At 37.4% G+C, this 17,977-nt stretch overlaps 6 protein-coding genes across 6 annotated transcripts; 4 read left to right on the top strand and 2 right to left on the bottom strand.

Moving 5' to 3' along the window:
- Positions 1-14: 14 nt before the first annotated feature.
- EV154DRAFT_493267 (WD40-repeat-containing domain protein) lies at positions 15-2,113 on the top strand. Its single transcript, XM_051599785.1, has 5 exons — positions 15-82; positions 146-223; positions 316-410; positions 513-1,586; positions 1,672-2,113. Exons 1-5 carry the CDS (start codon positions 61-63, stop codon positions 2,071-2,073), a joined length of 1,671 nt encoding a protein of 556 aa, XP_051462447.1. The 5' UTR covers positions 15-60; the 3' UTR covers positions 2,074-2,113.
- Positions 2,114-2,248: 135 nt separating this feature from the next.
- EV154DRAFT_558724 (uncharacterized protein) lies at positions 2,249-2,872 on the top strand (the record flags this gene model as incomplete). The annotated part of the gene is made up of 4 exons (XM_051605506.1): positions 2,249-2,355; positions 2,409-2,506; positions 2,566-2,697; positions 2,760-2,872. 4 exons carry the CDS (start codon positions 2,249-2,251, stop codon positions 2,870-2,872), a joined length of 450 nt encoding a protein of 149 aa, XP_051462446.1.
- A 487-nt stretch (positions 2,873-3,359) lies between these two features.
- EV154DRAFT_591988 (Muniscin C-terminal mu homology domain-containing protein) lies at positions 3,360-6,393 on the top strand (the record flags this gene model as incomplete). Its single annotated transcript, XM_051606909.1, has 11 exons — positions 3,360-3,551; positions 3,627-3,721; positions 3,814-3,894; positions 3,965-4,109; positions 4,183-4,215; positions 4,276-4,633; positions 4,697-4,860; positions 4,933-5,051; positions 5,113-5,221; positions 5,290-5,330; positions 5,409-6,393. The coding sequence occupies exons 1-11, from the start codon at positions 3,516-3,518 to the stop codon at positions 6,391-6,393; spliced, it is 2,166 nt and encodes a 721-aa protein (XP_051462445.1). The 5' UTR covers positions 3,360-3,515.
- A 2,061-nt stretch (positions 6,394-8,454) lies between these two features.
- EV154DRAFT_493259 (clasp N terminal-domain-containing protein) lies at positions 8,455-11,140 on the top strand. The gene is made up of 4 exons (XM_051599784.1): positions 8,455-8,520; positions 8,575-8,778; positions 8,850-9,316; positions 9,387-11,140. Exons 1-4 carry the CDS (start codon positions 8,488-8,490, stop codon positions 10,942-10,944), a joined length of 2,262 nt encoding a protein of 753 aa, XP_051462444.1. The 5' UTR covers positions 8,455-8,487; the 3' UTR covers positions 10,945-11,140.
- Positions 11,141-11,299: 159 nt separating this feature from the next.
- EV154DRAFT_493252 (uncharacterized protein) lies at positions 11,300-15,020 on the bottom strand. The gene is made up of 4 exons (XM_051599783.1): positions 14,836-15,020; positions 14,723-14,769; positions 14,425-14,637; positions 11,300-14,349 (listed from the first exon to the last, which is right to left on the bottom strand). The coding sequence occupies exons 1-4, from the start codon at positions 14,968-14,970 to the stop codon at positions 11,346-11,348; spliced, it is 3,399 nt and encodes a 1,132-aa protein (XP_051462443.1). The 5' UTR covers positions 14,971-15,020; the 3' UTR covers positions 11,300-11,345.
- Positions 15,021-15,695: 675 nt separating this feature from the next.
- Positions 15,696-17,112, bottom strand: EV154DRAFT_493249 (uncharacterized protein). Its single transcript, XM_051599782.1, has 5 exons — positions 17,013-17,112; positions 16,840-16,944; positions 16,497-16,774; positions 16,019-16,430; positions 15,696-15,955 (listed from the first exon to the last, which is right to left on the bottom strand). Exons 1-5 carry the CDS (start codon positions 17,089-17,091, stop codon positions 15,861-15,863), a joined length of 969 nt encoding a protein of 322 aa, XP_051462442.1. The 5' UTR covers positions 17,092-17,112; the 3' UTR covers positions 15,696-15,860.
- Between the last annotated feature and the right edge of the window lie 865 nt (positions 17,113-17,977).

Below are 17,977 nucleotides of genomic sequence, written 5' to 3'. Positions count from 1 at the left end.
TGTCTTATTTTCTTTTTTTTTTTTTTTCTTCATCTCTCCCTAATAATTTAACCAAAAAACATGAATCATCATCGCACCATTGGTAATAAGAGACTGAGCATTAAAAATAATTATAAAAAAAATAAGCTAATATTTTCAAGTTCAGAAACAGACGAAGGGTACGTAGAGCAGAGATTCGACGAACCTTACTTCATGAAGCATTGGACTGATGATCAAAAAGCAGGTAAATGACAAGTGTACATGCATATATATATATATACAAACAATATAATTTTTTTAACCCATGCACCCTTATATATCCCCTTTCCCGAGTAGAATTTGCATATCAGCTTTTATTATGCATTCCCATCTCAAAGACTTTAAATGTGGTGGATAGATTATCACCGCTCTTACATCGTGATTTCATCTCTGTAAGTGATATATGTATTTATATTTATGTATATATATATACATATATTTCTCTCCCTATATATATTAAACCCCCTCTTTCCCATTATCTACGAAAAAAATAGGCTTTACCGTTCGAAATATCCAGCCAAATCTTACTTTGTCTCGATGTCCAATCATTAACTTGCATGTCCCGCATCTCTAAAAAATGGAAACTAGCAAGCGAAGACCAAACATTGTGGAAAGACTTATTTTATTCAGCAGGCTGGACGTCGAATAAGGAAGCCATCCACGAGTATCTCGCCAACAAACCTACAAAAACATCCCTCGCCTCGTGTATCCCCAGAACAACAGATGCTAGATTAAAACCCTTTAAACGATCGACCGATTTTGACCTTAGTCGAAATACCAGTAAAAGCAGTAGTAGTAATCAGAACAGTCTAGCTATTCGACCCACACAAGTTTACCCATCTCGTTCTCAGCCATGTTCAAGTAGTGCTTCCAGTTATCATCATCCTCAACAGCAACAACAGCGTGAATTACTTGCTCATTTGGTGACAGAACGACCTTTTTTAAATCGACCACCGCCTCGAAGACATGTCAAATACGACGAGACCGCCATTTTTCATTACAAGGAGACCTTTGATACCCGATTCATTAACTGGAAACGCCTCTACCGTAACCGAAATACGATCGAGAAAAGGTGGCAAGATGGTCGATGTAAAGTCAAACAATTCCCACCTCCCGTCAAACATGAGCTTATTGTGGATAATGAAACGCAACATAACGGCGGCATCTATTGTTTACAGTTTGATCATTCTATCCTTGTCACTGGCAGTCGAGATAGAAATCTAAAAGTATGGGATATTAAAACAGGACGTTTAAAATTCACGTTGGAAGGACATTCGGGAAGTGTCCTGTGTTTGCAGTTTGATCATCGCTATCTGATTACCGGAAGCAGTGATAGTACCCTTATCGTATGGGATATTCATACAGGTCAGAAAATTAAGTCATTGGTGGGTCACGGTGAAAGTGTCTTGAACGTCAAATTGCTAGGTAATACTGTCGTCAGTTGCTCCAAAGATAGAACCGTTCGTATTTGGGATCTCGAAAAGGGGTCTTTGGAAATGACCTTGAGAGGTCATCGTGCGGCTGTCAATGCTGTTCAATTCAAGCATGATAAATCGTCTCTGCCTCGGGTGACCGTACCATTAAGATATGGGATATTGTAAGTTGGGAAAATTATAATAATTGATGGATATAGATTGACATATATATTTGTAGAATACGGGTAAATGCATAAAGACGCTGGATTCCCATAGCCGAGGTATTGCATGTGTGGAATACGACGGACAATATATTATCAGTGGATCAAGTGACCAATCAATCCGTGTTTGGTCTGCAGATACGGGTGAATGTCTTCATACACTGGAAGGTCACACTGACCTTGTACGCACACTGCAATTGGATGGTAAATCCAAACGCATTGTGAGCGGAAGTTACGATGGTTCACTGAAGATCTGGAGTTTACAAGACGGAAAATTATTAAAAAGTTTTGATCAAGCTGTCTATGGAAGAATACTTAACCTACAATTCGATTATGGACGTATCGTTTGTTGCTCTAATCTGGGAAAAATCGTAATGTACGACTTTACACATGGCATCGATACACAATTTCTCCTTTAATTTTTTTTTTTTTTTTTTTTTTTTTTTTTGTAAAAAAAAAAAAACGCCCATTGTTTGACTGCGAAAACGCGTTATCCTGTATTATAATTATTATTTTTTTTTTACCCTTTTTTTTTTTTTTTTTTCTTTACAAAAAACTTTTTTTTTCTTTTTCTTTTTCCATATATAACATAAAATGTCTGATCGTCGTGCCAAACTCTTGGCTTTAGCCAACAAACGTAAACATGTGAGTGACGACTCAAGTAGTGATGAAGATAAATTGTCAAGCAAAAAATCCAAACGGTAAATAGAAACTCTTTTTTATTGTTATTCTTTCCTTACCAACCGTCTCTTAGTAATACGAAGCCCAAAAAATACACAGCTGTCAAGGATAGTGACGATGACGACGACGATGACGACGACGACAATGACGACGATGAAGAAGTCGATAGTGGTAAGCTTTGACTGTTACTACAATGAACCTTCTTTTGTTAAAGAAAAACAAATCAATAGACTTGGAAGAAGACTTATCTGAAGAGGAAATTAAGCCAAAAAAGAAATCATCAAAGCCTGTAAGAAAAGTAGCTAAAGAGAAGCGAGCTAAAAGTGATGATGAAGGATCCGATGAAGGCAAGGGTATCTCTGGTAATTCCCGGCTTCTCAAAGTAAAATGAATATGAGTATTGACCCTCTTTTTTTCATTGTAGAGGATGAATTGGAATTGTTGGATACAAAGTTGATTATTCCAGGTGGCAGAAGAACACGTGGAAAGAAGATTGATTATAAACAATTCGGTGCTGACCCTGAGGACGAAGAATAGACATATTTTTTTATGCTGATTTCTTAATAATAATAATAATAAAAAATATCCCGTCTTTTTTATTATTATTATTATTATTCTCTCTTGCAGCAAAAGCAATTTCTTCTTTACGGGTTATTTTTTCCCTTTTTTATCTTTCGGCCTGCTTACTGCAGGTTGATAACCGCAGTGTGTAACATCGATAACAAGAGAACAAAAGGCATATTCTCGATGATCAACTCTCAGTACGTTGTATCTACACAGCAACGCATAAATCACTATTCCATCATATGCAATATGAATAATACTTAATGAGAGAAATATAGCTTTTGCAGTGTGCACCTTATTCATCTCCGCTTTATCTGATTTTTAAAAAGTCAAGTTTCCCACTATTCGTCACAAATGTCATTTTTATCTTGTGGCAGGACAGAATTACCCCTCGTAAAGGGCTCTACGGATATGCAAACAAACAAAACAAAAAAGAAGGCTCTCTCCCTCTGTAGTACACTGTGGAAAAAAAAAGAAGGGACAAAGAGGGGGAGGCAAAAAAAGAGCCTTAGCCCAACTTAAAGGCCCGTGCGTGACGTTTCTTTCCAATTAGCATCATTTTCCTTTTATTTTTCATTTTCTCTTTCCTTTTTATTCCTTCCTTTTGCTAATTACAATGTCGCATTCCACTGCCTATGTTGACGCATTCCTGGTATGAATTTCTCTTGAGAGAAACATGAGGAGGTTGCCCTTTTTAATTAATTTTGTTTGGCATGAATTTCAATAGACAAAAAAACCTAAAGAGGGTATTCATATTGTTCAAAGTAGACTCAAGGATATTATGACACTTGATACAGAACTTGCCGAATATTTTAAAGAAAGGTAACACGGGCATAATCACACGTGTCATTTTTTTTAAAAAAAATACCCTAAATGAGTCCTTTTTTTTTTCAAAAAAAAAAAATTACATTTAGAGCTGAAATTGAAGATAATTACGCAAAGAGTTTAGCTAAAGCATCCAAACGATTGTACACCACCGATCCAAGCGTCTTAGGGTAAATCTTGATATTTTTTACGTCTTATTAAAAAAAATAACACTCACACTTTTTTCCCCAATTATTACAGTCACTTTGCTCCCGTTTGGGATTTACTGCTAAAAGAGTACAACCAAATCGCCAATTGTCATTCTGAAATGGCATACAAAATCACCCAACAAATCGAAAGACCACTAAGATCACCACCCTCCGATGATTATGATAAACTACAACAGGTACTTTATCCCGCCGCCGGCTATTTTCTATTTTCCTTCCTCCGTAATTAATTAATTATTTAAAAATATATAGATGGAGCCCTTTATTCATTCGTTAGAAAGCAAGGTAAAAAAAAAAAAGGACAGAAGGTTATTTTCTCTTTTCCTTTTATTTAACACTGATTAGAATAAACTGTCTTCGGTGAAAGGATCCATCTTTAAAAAATCACAAAGTAGCAAATCCAATTGGGAAAATGAAGGAGTCGATTATTTAAACTTGTCTCAGGGAATTGACGAAGCGCGGTTGAATAGATTAAAATCTTCTGTCCAACAATTCGAGCAAATTCAATGTGACCAATTACAGAAAAGATTGTCCTTGGCCAATACCACTTTAATCGCCACTGACAAATTTGATATTCAACACGATATTCAGGATTTCTGCTCAGAAAGAGGAAAAGGACTCATGACAATTGCACGTCCTTCTCAGCCCAGAAATAGCGTTTCGCATGATTCTCTACGTTCCACAACATCTTCTACAAACAAATGTAATATCTACTATCAACATATATATGATATATACTCAATTTTAACTCTTATGCTTTTTATAGTCAAATCCGTATTCATGAAAAAGAAAAAACATAGTAAATTGGACGGTGAAGATGGTCAATCACAAGACTCCTATTCTCCCATGGATAACCAATTTGCTACAGATTATCATCAATCACCATCAGATACAATTCCTGTTGCACCCATCATGAACGATACCAACAATGTAGGTACTCGTTAAGACACTCTTTAGATTTTTACATACATCTTATCCCTCCACACATACACTACTATTTAGACTCATTTAGTCGATTCAGAAGGTTATTCAGTGCCTACCACAACAGGTCAATTCCCTACCATCGCATCCGATATCTCATCTCGTAATACTTCAGACGATGTAGACTCGGATTTCCAAAGGTAACATCACTTTTTAACTTGTTTCGCATCTATCAATTGACTTTGTTGTTTCGTCTATTAGCCTTAAATTAAACCAAAAGTTACAAATCAATATCAAGGACAGTGCCCTAAAAGAAGAGTCTTCCGAAAGTAATGAATCATTCACCAAGGTTGCTAGCATGTTGCGTGAGGTAATACATTAAACCCTACCCATTTTTTTTTCTTCAATGTTGGATTTATATCATATTTTATCATTTAGCGTACACCTACTATCACAAGAAAACCGAGGGGAAGAAGAGAGTAATGTCTTTTTACTGGATATTTTATAATACACAGCTAATCCCGTTTTTTCTTTCTTTATATATTTGTATATTTTAGAAGTTCCATGCTTAGATCTCAGACAGACTCTTCACTTTATAGCACATACAATGATTCATCCAATAATATGAACCGCAGTAGTTCCATGTTATCCATGTCGTCCATGGATACTGGCAATTCCAACCCCTTCTTACAACAACAACAGCCCATGGTAACCGAGTCTGCTCCGTACACCAGCTCTCCTCAACTCTTGCACCATTCTCCCGTCACACTAGTCGACTCGCCAATGACTACCACAAACAACAGTTGGCAACTTCAACCCATTCTGGAAGACCAAAATCCAGAAGTTCATATCTCTATCCATGAAAAGACTAGTATGATAGATGCGTACCATCGAATGCATGTCAAAGGACAGGTCTCATTGACGTACACTGGATCTACGCAAACACCCATACTTTTAGCTGCTTCACATCTGGAGGGCCTTCAACAATTAATACCAAATCCTCAGTATATCTCGGTAGCCACAGACCATTTCATATTAGATACATCACATTTTCCTCAAGGTCAACCCGTCCCATGTTTCACCTATGAGGTTGAGTTAAATGGCGATGGTCGGTTAGCCCTGCCGCTGTATTTATCTCCCTCGTGGAAATGCACAGATGGTGTGACGTACTTGATGATCAAGCATTCCCAGCAACAGCAGCAGTCTTTGGATAAACTAAAGGGATCCATTCATGTATTTTACAATCATGTGACAAATGTCCAAAGCACACCTCAGGGTATCTGGGACATGAGTAAGAACCGTTTAACATGGCATCTCAAAGATTTAATCGAACAATATCATAAAGAAAAGGAACCACCACGATTACTTGCTAAATTCTTTCTTGATGAGGACAAGAGGGTGGGAACATCCCAACCTGTTTACTTTAATTATCTTCAAAAGGATGTTTCCGCCACTGGATTTTCTATCCGTGTATTAGAGGGTTCATCTATCAAACAAACTTTAGAAACACTTGTTCAATCTGAAAACATTATTTTACATTAAATTTTTTTTTTATTATTATTATTATCTATTTCTTTTTATTATACATTTACATTATTTGCAACCTTTTTTCTTTCTTTGATAAACCATTTTTCACCGTGAGCATCGCAAATCCTTATTTCTAACTATGACTTTCTGTCAAAATGATATTAACAAGTCATTTACTACAGGTTCTACTTATTATGAAGCTATTATACCCAATCTTTATGTTTCACTCCCCCTAGACATTTCTATAACAAGTAAAGTCTCAAACATTATGGGTGATAGAGTAATCAATTATTTCATCCTGACATAATTCAGCCCAGCTCTTGTTTATTTATCAATAAAAAAACTCGTTCACACACTTTTTTTTTCTTCCTTTCTTTTTTCCTTTCTTTTATCTTTATGTATAGAACTATCTTTATTAAAGAGATAAGTTACATTAAAAGGTTAGTTGATAATGACTTCTTTTTTCAAGAAAACTCACAAGTAGTGCCTGCTTTCTCTTTTAATTTAGAAAGGGTTCGCTTCAACTCTTGGCCACATAGAGACCCAGGGCTCATTTTCTTGGAAGAACAAATTTGATGACAAAGGCTTAATTTGAGTACATTTTAACAGCAAAGACTATTGCCTGAAGAGGTGTGACTTCAGGGTAATAGTCTTCAACATGACTGATTTTGGTAGTTTTTGTCAAACAAACAAAGTAAGTTAACATGACGTAAGAAGCAGTATAATCAAATTATTTTTTAACACTTGTTTTCACATACAGGACAATGAATCGGTTATAGCTTTAAAGATAAAGCTGGCGGGTTACTCACCACTATGCTATCGAATATTGCATATGTTGGATAAAAGTGATTGAACTACTTTTATAAATTTACGCGAAATCCTCCGTCGTTCCGAAATTCTTTCTGAGCATAAGGAGGATATTAGCGCTGGCATTTGTAAAGAGTTGCCGGGCCTCGTTAACGGTGTAAGTTTTAATAAACAAACCGACAAAAAAATTTTCAGTTACAAGACACTCACTACCTCCATCGCAACTAGATTCATAGCCTCCGAAGTTCGGTGGGTGTAGAGGCCATGGCTTTCCTGACCAACCTAGGTCAAAAGCTGGGGCACACCCTAGATCAACGCTCCATCGTTTTAATCCTTGACGCGATGTTAAAGTGCAGTGTCAGCACCAAAAAACTAATAACGCTGAAGCTTGCTGAGGGCTTAGAGGCGTTCTTGGAAAGTATCAACTTGCACCTCTCTGCACTGTTGAAGTTGTGCAGTAAAAGTAGACTTGAATAAAAAAATAAAGGGATACAATCATAAGTCTTGTCGACTTATTTGCATAAAAATTAATTGAGAGCTAATTAGTTGGGAAAGTTTTCCCTAGTGTTTATAGAAGATTAAGGATAATTCTGGCTTGTCTATTTAACAGCCCAGATCCATCGTAGTTTTATATGATGGACCATTCATTGGTATCATTGATAGTCGTGTTGTAACAGGATTCTAATAACTGCCCTTAGACTTAACAAATAACTATATACAACACCAACCGTAAATCCTTGGAGAAATCAATCCTTTCTTATAATCTATCATCTTAGATTTGGCTTGTGAGAGATAAAAGAGGTAAATATATTAAACGACGAGTCGTAATATATATAGTACTATTCGATATATCACGAAACAGTTAAAGCTTAAACACTTTGGATAACAATAATAGCGGTTACTGCTATTACTTCGTCTTGATACGTTCTTATTATGTAAACCAGTCAGAAACGCTACGCAACAAGAGGACCATTGGGGTGTTTTCAAAAAATTGCCTTTTAAAAAAAGGTGTATGCGTATTCAAGAGAGAAAAAGGTGGTTTTTTACATGTATATTTCAATCATGACAGCTGTAAAAAAAATCATTTTGCCTGCCATCTTTTGTCTTTGTAGTATTTCATTTGGACACTAAAAATCAGTTGGTTTCATCAAGGCCTTGACTTGTGTCACTCAACATATGCGATATTTATTTGCCACACGACAAAAAAATCTCTCTCCTTACTTTTTAATTTCAAATCCCGATTTCTTATAAATATTTTTTTCTTTCTTCCCACAGCCTTTACTCTTTTGTCTTCAATTAACAATGAGCCGTCCTCTAAAAGAACGCGTTGCTAAGGTATGTACAGTAAGCCGGAGACTTTGAATAGTCGATTAATGACTCCTGTTCTAGATCACATCTCTAAAAGATGTCGAAAAACAATTTAGCCTCATACCCAAGCTTTTTAAAGAAAAAGAAAATGATTCTAATTGGGAAGGAAGACTTGAAGTCTTAAAAAATTTGCGTGAAATCCTCCGTTGCTCAGAACTCCTTTCTGAGCATAAGGAGGATATTAGCGCCGGCCTCTGTAAAGAGTTGCCAGGCCTGGTTAACGGCGTAAGTTTTAATAAACAACCCGACATAAAAATATTCAGTTACAAGGCACTTACTACCTCCATCGCAACTAGATTCATAGCCTCCGAAGCTCGGTGGGTGTAGAGGCCCTGGCTTTCCTGACCGACCTTGGTCAAAAGCTGGGGCACACCCTTGATCAACGTGCCGTCGTTGTTATCGCTGACGCGATGCTAAAGTGCAGCGTCAGCACAAAGAAATTAACAATGCTGAAGCTTGCTGAGGCATCTGGAGAATTTTATAAAAACACCAGCTTCCACCTCTCTGTGCTTCTCAAGTTATGTAGAACAAGGTCCGATAAAAATGTACAGCTTCGCCAATATGCATGTAAGAATATCACAATCATCTTGGAAACACATGCATCCAAAGAACATGTCAAAAAAATCATCGATACGAGCACTGGACTCTCCTCCATCGAAGCATTCTTGAAAACCGGTCTTTCGGATGCTTCGCCTACTGTAAGAGAATCTTGTAGAGCGTTATTTAAGACATATAATCAGTTATGGCCTGACAACGCTGGCATGTAAGTATGAAAAATGACCTAACACATGCATATAAATCGTAGTAACTAAATTTTTATTTTTCATTACCAGATTTTGTCAATCATTGGACTCAGCAACTCAAAAGCAGTTACAAAAGACGGTCCCAGTTCTGCGATTTGTTAAAGCATCCACCGCGTCACCAAAGACACGAACTGGATCTCAAACGCCCTCGCCCACCACCTCCAAAGTACTCTTAAAACCCAAGACACCCTCACCCACCGCCTCTAAAGTACTTTTAAAACACAAGACACCCTCGCCTATTACCTCCAAAGAGAATAGACCCCGTCCCAAGACACCATCACCCACCGCGTCTCATCTGCTCGCAAATCCAAAGACACCCTCATCCACTACTTCCAAGGTGATTTTAAAACCCAAGGTGCCCCCATCAGCCACCTCTAAACGAATTATACTTCGTCCCAAGACACCATCACCCACCACGTCCAACCTGCTTCCAAAAGCAAAGACACCCTCACCTACCACTTCGAAGCTGCTCCTGAAACGCAGGACACCCTCGCCAATTTTATCACGAGCAGCCATGAAACCAACTGTAGCGATTAAAGCAGCTAAAGCAGCTAAAGAGGCTAAAGAGGCTAAAGAGGCGAAAGAGGCGAAAGAGGCGAAAGCGGTGAAAGCAGCTAAAGCGGCCAAAGAAATGAACAAGTCTGCCGAGGAAGCGTCTCTTTTGCTTGGGATGCTCAAGAACGACGACCCACAGGTCCAATGTGACGGCCTAAGAATATTGGCATCTAGATTACAGAAAGTAGAATACTCGCCAACATCTGCTGGTGCCAACTTACCGGCTAATGTACCGAACAAGATGGATTTGCTGAATATTCTGATGGATTTGTTGACAAGTAATGATCGGGATAGAGCAGTTTACGAAGCCTTAATGGGATGGGAAAGTATTGCAGGTATTTTTATGTATATCATGGCATTCAACTACTACTGCCCAACGCTTGTGATTGCTGCACATCAACGACTTGAAAAACCAGGCAAAATCACTGAAATCAATCAGATATACAGTAAAGGTTTAAAACGCGTAAAGATGTTTTTAAAGCGAAATGATCCCTTGTTGGCTAAACGATTATTGGACATGTTGGAATCACTCAAAGGCGATCAAAAACTGTTAGATGCAAGTGTCAAGCAAGACTTCTTATTAAATCCATCCTACAAGCAGGCCTTGCAATGTGGTTTATTAGCTTGGATGAACGAGATCTTGGGAGATTATGTTGGTTTGGCAGAGGATGAGGATCCCGAGACATTAAAAGAAGGTGAAGGTTTCTTGGATGTTGTGAACGGTGGATCGTGTGCTGAAGAATGGTTTGATTCCTCACAGAACATCCAGTCTTATGTCGCTTTTGTTATTGGATCATTGTTGGATACAAGCAGTCTGGAAGAATCGTATTCTTTACTCTGTAGCATGGCCCAAAAATTAAAATTGGCAAATCCTAGAGTATTTGCTAATGAGACCGTCAATTCTGAAAATCAGGTACGCATTGAGAATGCCTTGATGCCACCCGTGATTACAGACAAGAAGCCCTTGGCACGCTCCGCTCCTTTCGACGATGATTTGCACGTTGAGAAAAAACGACGTCAAATCCCTGCATAATGAAGGAACCAATACTGCGTAGAACTCAAACGAATCATAACAACAAAGAGAAGAACAATATAACTATCAATGCTTATAAAAATAGGAATTACTGTCACCCTTGAACAAATCACCGCAGCCATTGCTAGCGACATCAACACCAATTATAAAAACATGGTTGCTAAACGATACAAGACCTTGGGTCTCACTCTTGTCAAAGCACGCAATATCGAAACCCTTCGTTGGACCGACGGTGGTAAAGTACTCATCAGTCATAGACAGGGTCAGAAATTCGATTGTAAGGAAGCTGAGAAAGAGTAAAAAAAAAAAAGTAATTGTGTCATACTACTTTAATTTAAAATAAACATTTCATAGATTTGTTATATCAAGGATTTCTACTTTATTAATTAAATTACTAATATTTATACATTGTTGTTTCTTTGGTTGGTGGGATGTCGTTTATTATCCACAAATGATTCTTCAGTCACGATACGGTGATAATTCACAGGTCTCTCTATTTCTTGTTCGTCCTCGTCTTCCACCAGGATTTTTTCTTCGTACTCAACGGGACTTTCTGTATATTCATCACCAAATGGATTAATCACTTGTCGAGATTTGGAAGGTACTGTATTATGTCTCTTTAAATCCGTATTGATATTTTCATGTCGACGACGAACAACAGGTGCAGAAAGTTGTCGCTTCAGTTCAACCGCTTTCCCACTCACCGCATGTTCAATATCTTCATCGTCCTCATCTTCCTCCGACAAATAATCCATGGAAGCTAAAGAAGGGTGGTACATATTAGGAAGTGATAAATGACGATCCGTATCTTCATGCTCGGTAGAATAAGGCATCGTATGGCGTTTTCTGTCAATAGCCAAAGGTGGCTCAACGGGGTCATTGGTACCAAACTCTTCTAAAGATACTGCTCTCAAATCCGATCGGTTTGCAATATTGACTCCACTTGCATTAGGTGTAAACGAAGAATACATTTCGATATATTCTGATGTAATGTTTCGATTATTAGTAGAGGGCATACGTGTTTGCGGTGCAGTTAAAAACCTCTCCGAAGAAGTATGAGTCGGAAGTGGCGGGGGAGCGGATGGCTGTTGTTGAAGCAAAGGTGTGGTATCTGAATTATTATTGTAATAGGAAGAGGCTGCATAATGAGATGATGCAAACGTACTAGACTTGGTTAGAGACATATCTTCCTCATCGTCTTTAGCATAATGCGCCATTTCTCTTTGACCTTGAGTGACTTCTTCTTCGTCATCTTCACTTTCGGCCTCTAAGATATCCTCTTCTGTCACAGTCTCAAATTGAATAGGACAACCAGCATCATAAATATGATGTTTGTGACTAAACCCTTTCTGTTGATCAAGATCCATATCATGTGCCATATTTTTACTATAGTTCTGGACCATTTCAATTGTTTCATTAACCTTGTGACGATGTTGCGAGTTACCATGTGAAGTTGCAGCAGGAGGGGTGGAATTACGATACACTTTTTGTAATAAATGTTTGACATCTTCATGCACGGTAGGAGTTGAAAGTTTGTCATGATATGCAGGGTCCTGGAATTGATCACGTAATGAGCTTTTACTAGCAGCAGGTTTCTTTTTACCAGAAGCATGATGATCGTCACCAAGGAAAGATTCATCGATATAATTACTAGGTAAATTGGAATCCGAGCCGATCAAGTAAGATCCCAAAGTATGCATACGACGATAATAGAAATATTGGAAAGCCAACGTCATGAAAGGTAAAGGAATCAAAATATACGCTTGTAAATTACCCCCTTTCAGCACCAACATGATGATCATTGTGACCTGAAAAAAAATGACGGATGTCATGATGGTTTGGAATAAAACTGGCCAGATTTTACCTCCACTTTCAATCTTGGTGACATATACGTACATCAACATGTATTTGTAAACCATGCCTGCCACCGTAAAATAAATCAAGGCAAACGGTAAGATCAAGGGTGACATAGCAGAATACACAAGCGCAATTGTGAAAAAGAAGAGTAACAGGTTGTAATTTTGTGGGAAGTTAAACTCGGGTGGTTTCGCCATCTCTCTTAATTCTCTAGGACTAGGCCGGGTCAAGAACTTCTTGACAGTGATTGTGATGAGTGGCACCAACATGGCAAGATCCATCGTCAGACCCAAAGATTTCAAACAAACAAAATTGATCCAGAATGTAGATACCTCTGAGATATTTCGTGCAATCTGCATGACGTAACCAGAAATGGACGTATCTGAAGGTAACGAACCTGATTCAATCAATGCACGGATCTGCCCGTAAATACCAATTAACATGGATGTCAGTGTGAATACCAACAAGTTGTTGATGATGAAAAACACATAAAGCTTAGTGAGCACTTTGCGATCCAGGGTTGTTTGAGTCCAATAGCCTTGTTGCTTTGATAAAAATCGAAAGAAAATGGGCAACAAGTAAAAGAAAATGGCCATCACAATAGGAGTAAAATAGGCTTGAATAAGACCCATTAAAACTTGATGCGACTCAATGAAGGAGGCCGAATTAGGAATTAATCGAATCAAATTAATCACGTTGGATGTAGCAGACAAAGCTGTCATTGGGATCATCCAAACAAACACAAATACCCAATAAATAATACGTCCAATCCACCGCTTTGATTTCCTAGCCTTCTCATTCATCGGTAAATTATTCCAGATCAAATTGGTAGGTGTAGGTGAAAGTCGAACCTGAAAGACATCTTCGTTATCTGTCTTTTTTAACCACTTCTCTAAGGATCGCTCGGTTTGATGAGCATATTCGATTTTATCAAATGAAATCCAACCATAGGGTGCTGTCTTGGTTTGATCCTTTCTCAACTTTTTGATCTCGCCATCCAGTTCAGCGACTTGTTTGGTATAATGTTCAATCGCATCCACTTTTTTACCACCGAATAAGCCAAAAAACATGCCACCCACGCGCACCGTTGGTCGCTTCTTTGAATCGGTGTTTTTACCATCACTCAAATAAGAGGCTAACGCAGTTTCCAATTGATGTACTGCAATTTCGTGGTTTTCATATATTTCAGATAGCTTGTTACTGTGATGACCCATCATACTGTCCTTGATGGGATGCTGAATGGCGCGTGTAGACTCGATCCAAACTTTCAAATCTTGATCAGTCTGCTTACTTTTGGGAATATGGCTCACCATTAAGGATTTCATGGTGGCTTCATTAGAGGGTAATCGGAAATAGTATTGTCTCATGTCGATATAGTCACAAGAAGCACGGTACATAAAGTAAGCAATGAGAATGGAGAATCCCCATGTCGCTGAGAATGGAGCCCAATACCACACCGTATTGGGAGTTTCTACTAATTTTCCATTTTGAGAATTGATGCCTGAAATAGATAAAATCTCGATACTACCAGCAGCAGGAGGCCAATCACTAATTAATAACTGTGTTAATGAAAAATAGTCATTCTTTATATATTGCGTGTAATTCCTTTTTTTTTTTTTTTACCCAGTTTCTTTGGTGGCAATGATATAGACAGGTATTAAGGCACCGAGGCCAATCACACTCATACAGAGTAAAAGTTTTCGTAACAGACGGACGAATCGAATGTAGAGCACTGCATCACATCCAATCTGCTGTAATAAAATTTCGTCTTTGACCCTAAACACTGGTTTGATCCAGGAAAGCCAGCCTGTCGGTGCTATCGAAGGAGGTCGATTTCTATTGATTTGTTTAGTGAACTATCACACGCAAAAAAAAAAAAAAAAAAAAAAAAAAAAAAAAAAGTTGTAATGGGTAAACTTACTTGTCTGTTGAAAATTTTGCTTTAGGTGCATAAACCAAACTATTTCTCTAAAAATGGAGAAAATCGAATTTAATAATTGGAGGAAAGGGGTAATTTTTTTTTTTTTGCCGTACAGGTCTTAATAAACTGAATCCAATCATAACAACGATTGCAGTTCCTAAATTGATACCAAGCTGGATACCCATTGACTTGATTGTGAATGATGCATCCTGCTTCCTTTGATCATCAAAAGGCACATATACACTCATTCAGTGCAAAATAACAGAAAAGGTGTGAAAGAGAAAAAGAGAGAGAAAAGAAGGAAGTAATCTATTGTGTGGCGCTCTATGGATTTGATATTTATAATTTTAGCGAGCTTTACTTATTTTAGACACTGGGGGTCCATTGGGTAGCACACAATGATTAAACCATTATACTCTTCATCATCCGTCATTTTCTTTCCAATTGCGTTCTAGCACACAACCAAAAAAGTAAGGACTACTAGAGCTACTTGGTTTTATTCTCATAAGCCTTTGTGAGCACGATGTATAACTTTAAATAATTCTTGAAAGAAGTAACTAAGGGAGAAACATTTGTCGTTATGAATCACCGACAATGAAGGAGCTCTTTGAATCTAGGTGTCCTATCACACTCAGCTCTGATTTATAGGCCTGTTGTCTGTTGTCTATATAATTGACGTTTCTTCTTTGTTTATATTAGATTTGATAACAAACGAAACCTCGGTATGTTTCTGTGTTTATTTGTTTGTTTGTGTGTGTGTGTGTGTGGCAATAAGTTACAAGATGAATCACATAAAGGTCCGAGTAGTCTTTAGATCAAAGAAGCATTCTCGATTCTTACGTATATTCAATGAATCCAAAAATATTTACTATTTACACTGCGGCAACTATATGAGAACATGTCGTCTGATTGCAATGAAAGATTCATGATTTATACGAATACATGTATAAAAAAAGCTGTGAAACATTGACAATTAAAAGAGATGGGGGTCCTCAGCCACGCCCATATAATCTTAATTTTCTGTAATTTTATTTTCACAAAATTTTATAAGCGCCATTACAAATCTCTTTGGATACTTGAGAACGTAAAAACTCAATAATTGGAGCAGATTCTTCAAATTCAATCCTGGAGTAATGTGTTAATAACATGAGTTTGCTGCATGGGGGAGTCTAAATATATACCTTTCGTCATGGAAATAGATTGTCTCAATGGGTAATAAAAGTCTTGATGTGCCTATTTTAAGGAACATGTTACAATGGTTACCTCAACTTTGTTTTAATAGTTACTGTTACTTACTGGTAATGAAACATCCAACCCATTTACCATCCCTTGCATCCTGAAGCTTTGGAAAGGTCCATTCAAAATCAATGTGATGTTTTTCACAAAGAGTAAGCACAATCTTCAAAATAGATCCCAACAAGATATGATCCAAACTAGCACACATTACCACAGGCTTGTCATTTACCATCTTTACGGCCAAAAAATTGGAAGCAATACCTTCGTATAATTGCTCGTGATCATCCATCAAAAGCACTTCGTTAATTTCACTGGACTTTTTCTCTTCCAATTGAGATCGATCCCGAACCCATTGTGAGTCTTTCACTTCGGGCGCCTTTCGTGACTCTTGCTCAATGTCTACCTTGACTCTTTTGTCAGAAGGAATAGAATGAAGCTGGGAAAAATGGGCTGCGAATAATGGTGCTTCTTTCTGTGGAATTTTTTGACAAACAGGTTAAATTTTAACTGACTAGAGCTATTTAGGGATATAGGTTACCTCACTTGAATATGTTACTACAATGGATACTTTGGCTTCAAAAGGGTGTGAACTATGGGTAGTTTCATCTACCGTGTTATAATAAGCCTCGAGCCCTTTTTTTAACATGGGTACTGCCATGGCTTCAAACTGTTTAACATCTCTGAAAGGTGACATTACCGACTCTGCTTTTTTATCTTTGGAGAATAGTTGTGAGACGGAATTGGTAATTCTACTCATGTGAGTATTGAACTCGACAATGGAGTCTCTATGCACAGTACGCATACCAGTATACGCCCCTGAAAAAAAAAAGGGCTTGTAAGACAATCGAATATCAACGTATGAGATTGGGTTGTATTATTACCGCTAGGATACGCAAGAATAAAGTCCTTGAAGCTAGTATTTCCAGTAGCAATGTTAAACTTTGCATCTTGTTCATTGGCAAGAGGATTAAGCTGTTCAATGATCACTAAAACATTTTTTTTTATTTTTTTGAGCACAGCAGAAAGAAAAAAAATGCATATAAAATTTTCTTACGTGCACTGGTAGACATTTCGCGAAATGGATAAGGTTGTCTTAAAACCCTGCGTGACAATAATAATAATCCCCATCTCATTTTTTTTATTTTTATTTTTTTTTTGGGAAGAACTATTTTTTGTTGGCCGTAATTCGAATAGTTATTAAAAAGGCAATTCAATATTTCCAACAAAACAGTAAGTGTATAAATTAAAAAAATTCTTCTGAATTACAACCTCTTCATTTTCTTTCACTCAAGTGGACATTGTTTGTATTTTAGCTGTTACAACGCTGGAGATCTGTAAAATTCCGATTATAATCAAAAGGATGAAGCATATCTGGTCCCTGTGTTTGCTGTCCATAACTGACAGCTTCAGACCCCCAGGATGAGAAGAAAATTATTCCGGCCAATTGGCTTAAATGAAAATAGCGATTTATATATATTTCTGTCTACCTGATGCATATACCTATTTTAGATCAAAGAGGTGAATGAAAACAGTCACGGTTATGAGCTTTCCCTCTTTTGCATCTTAGGGTTGGTACGTCAAGCGCGAATCCCTTTGTACCTTCTCTTGGACTAAATAGGTGGAACAATCATTTCGACTAGAGTAGAGAATGGGTATCCTGCATATTTAAAAATTTATGTGTTGCGGCTATTCATTGTTCAACCATGGACACAAATGATACGATCAACTAAATAATTCACCATCTTTCCGTTTTAAACATAAATAAAAAATGAAAGCCTTCTGACTCATTCTTTTATACTCCAACGTGTTTAAAAGGCTTCGTGTTTAAACATCGAACTGTATCACATTCTAACTGGTTAAAAGTTAATTCTTTAACCTACACACATATTTTACCAACATAGTTGTGATGCTTTAACCATAGGAAAAAATATTTGCTGGTAGAGTTATAGTTACTGTGCGAGGGCTCCATCACACTACAAGCATTTTTGTAAGCCTCAAATGTTACAACATTGTTTATTT

The sequence above is a fragment of the Mucor mucedo genome (genome assembly GCF_025094135.1).
Source record: "Mucor mucedo strain NRRL 3635 chromosome Unknown EV154scaffold_7, whole genome shotgun sequence".
NCBI classification, from domain to species: Eukaryota; Fungi; Mucoromycota; class Mucoromycetes; order Mucorales; family Mucoraceae; genus Mucor; species Mucor mucedo.
The sequence above is the reverse complement of the archived record's forward strand: the minus strand, read 5'-3'. Positions and strand labels throughout refer to the sequence as shown.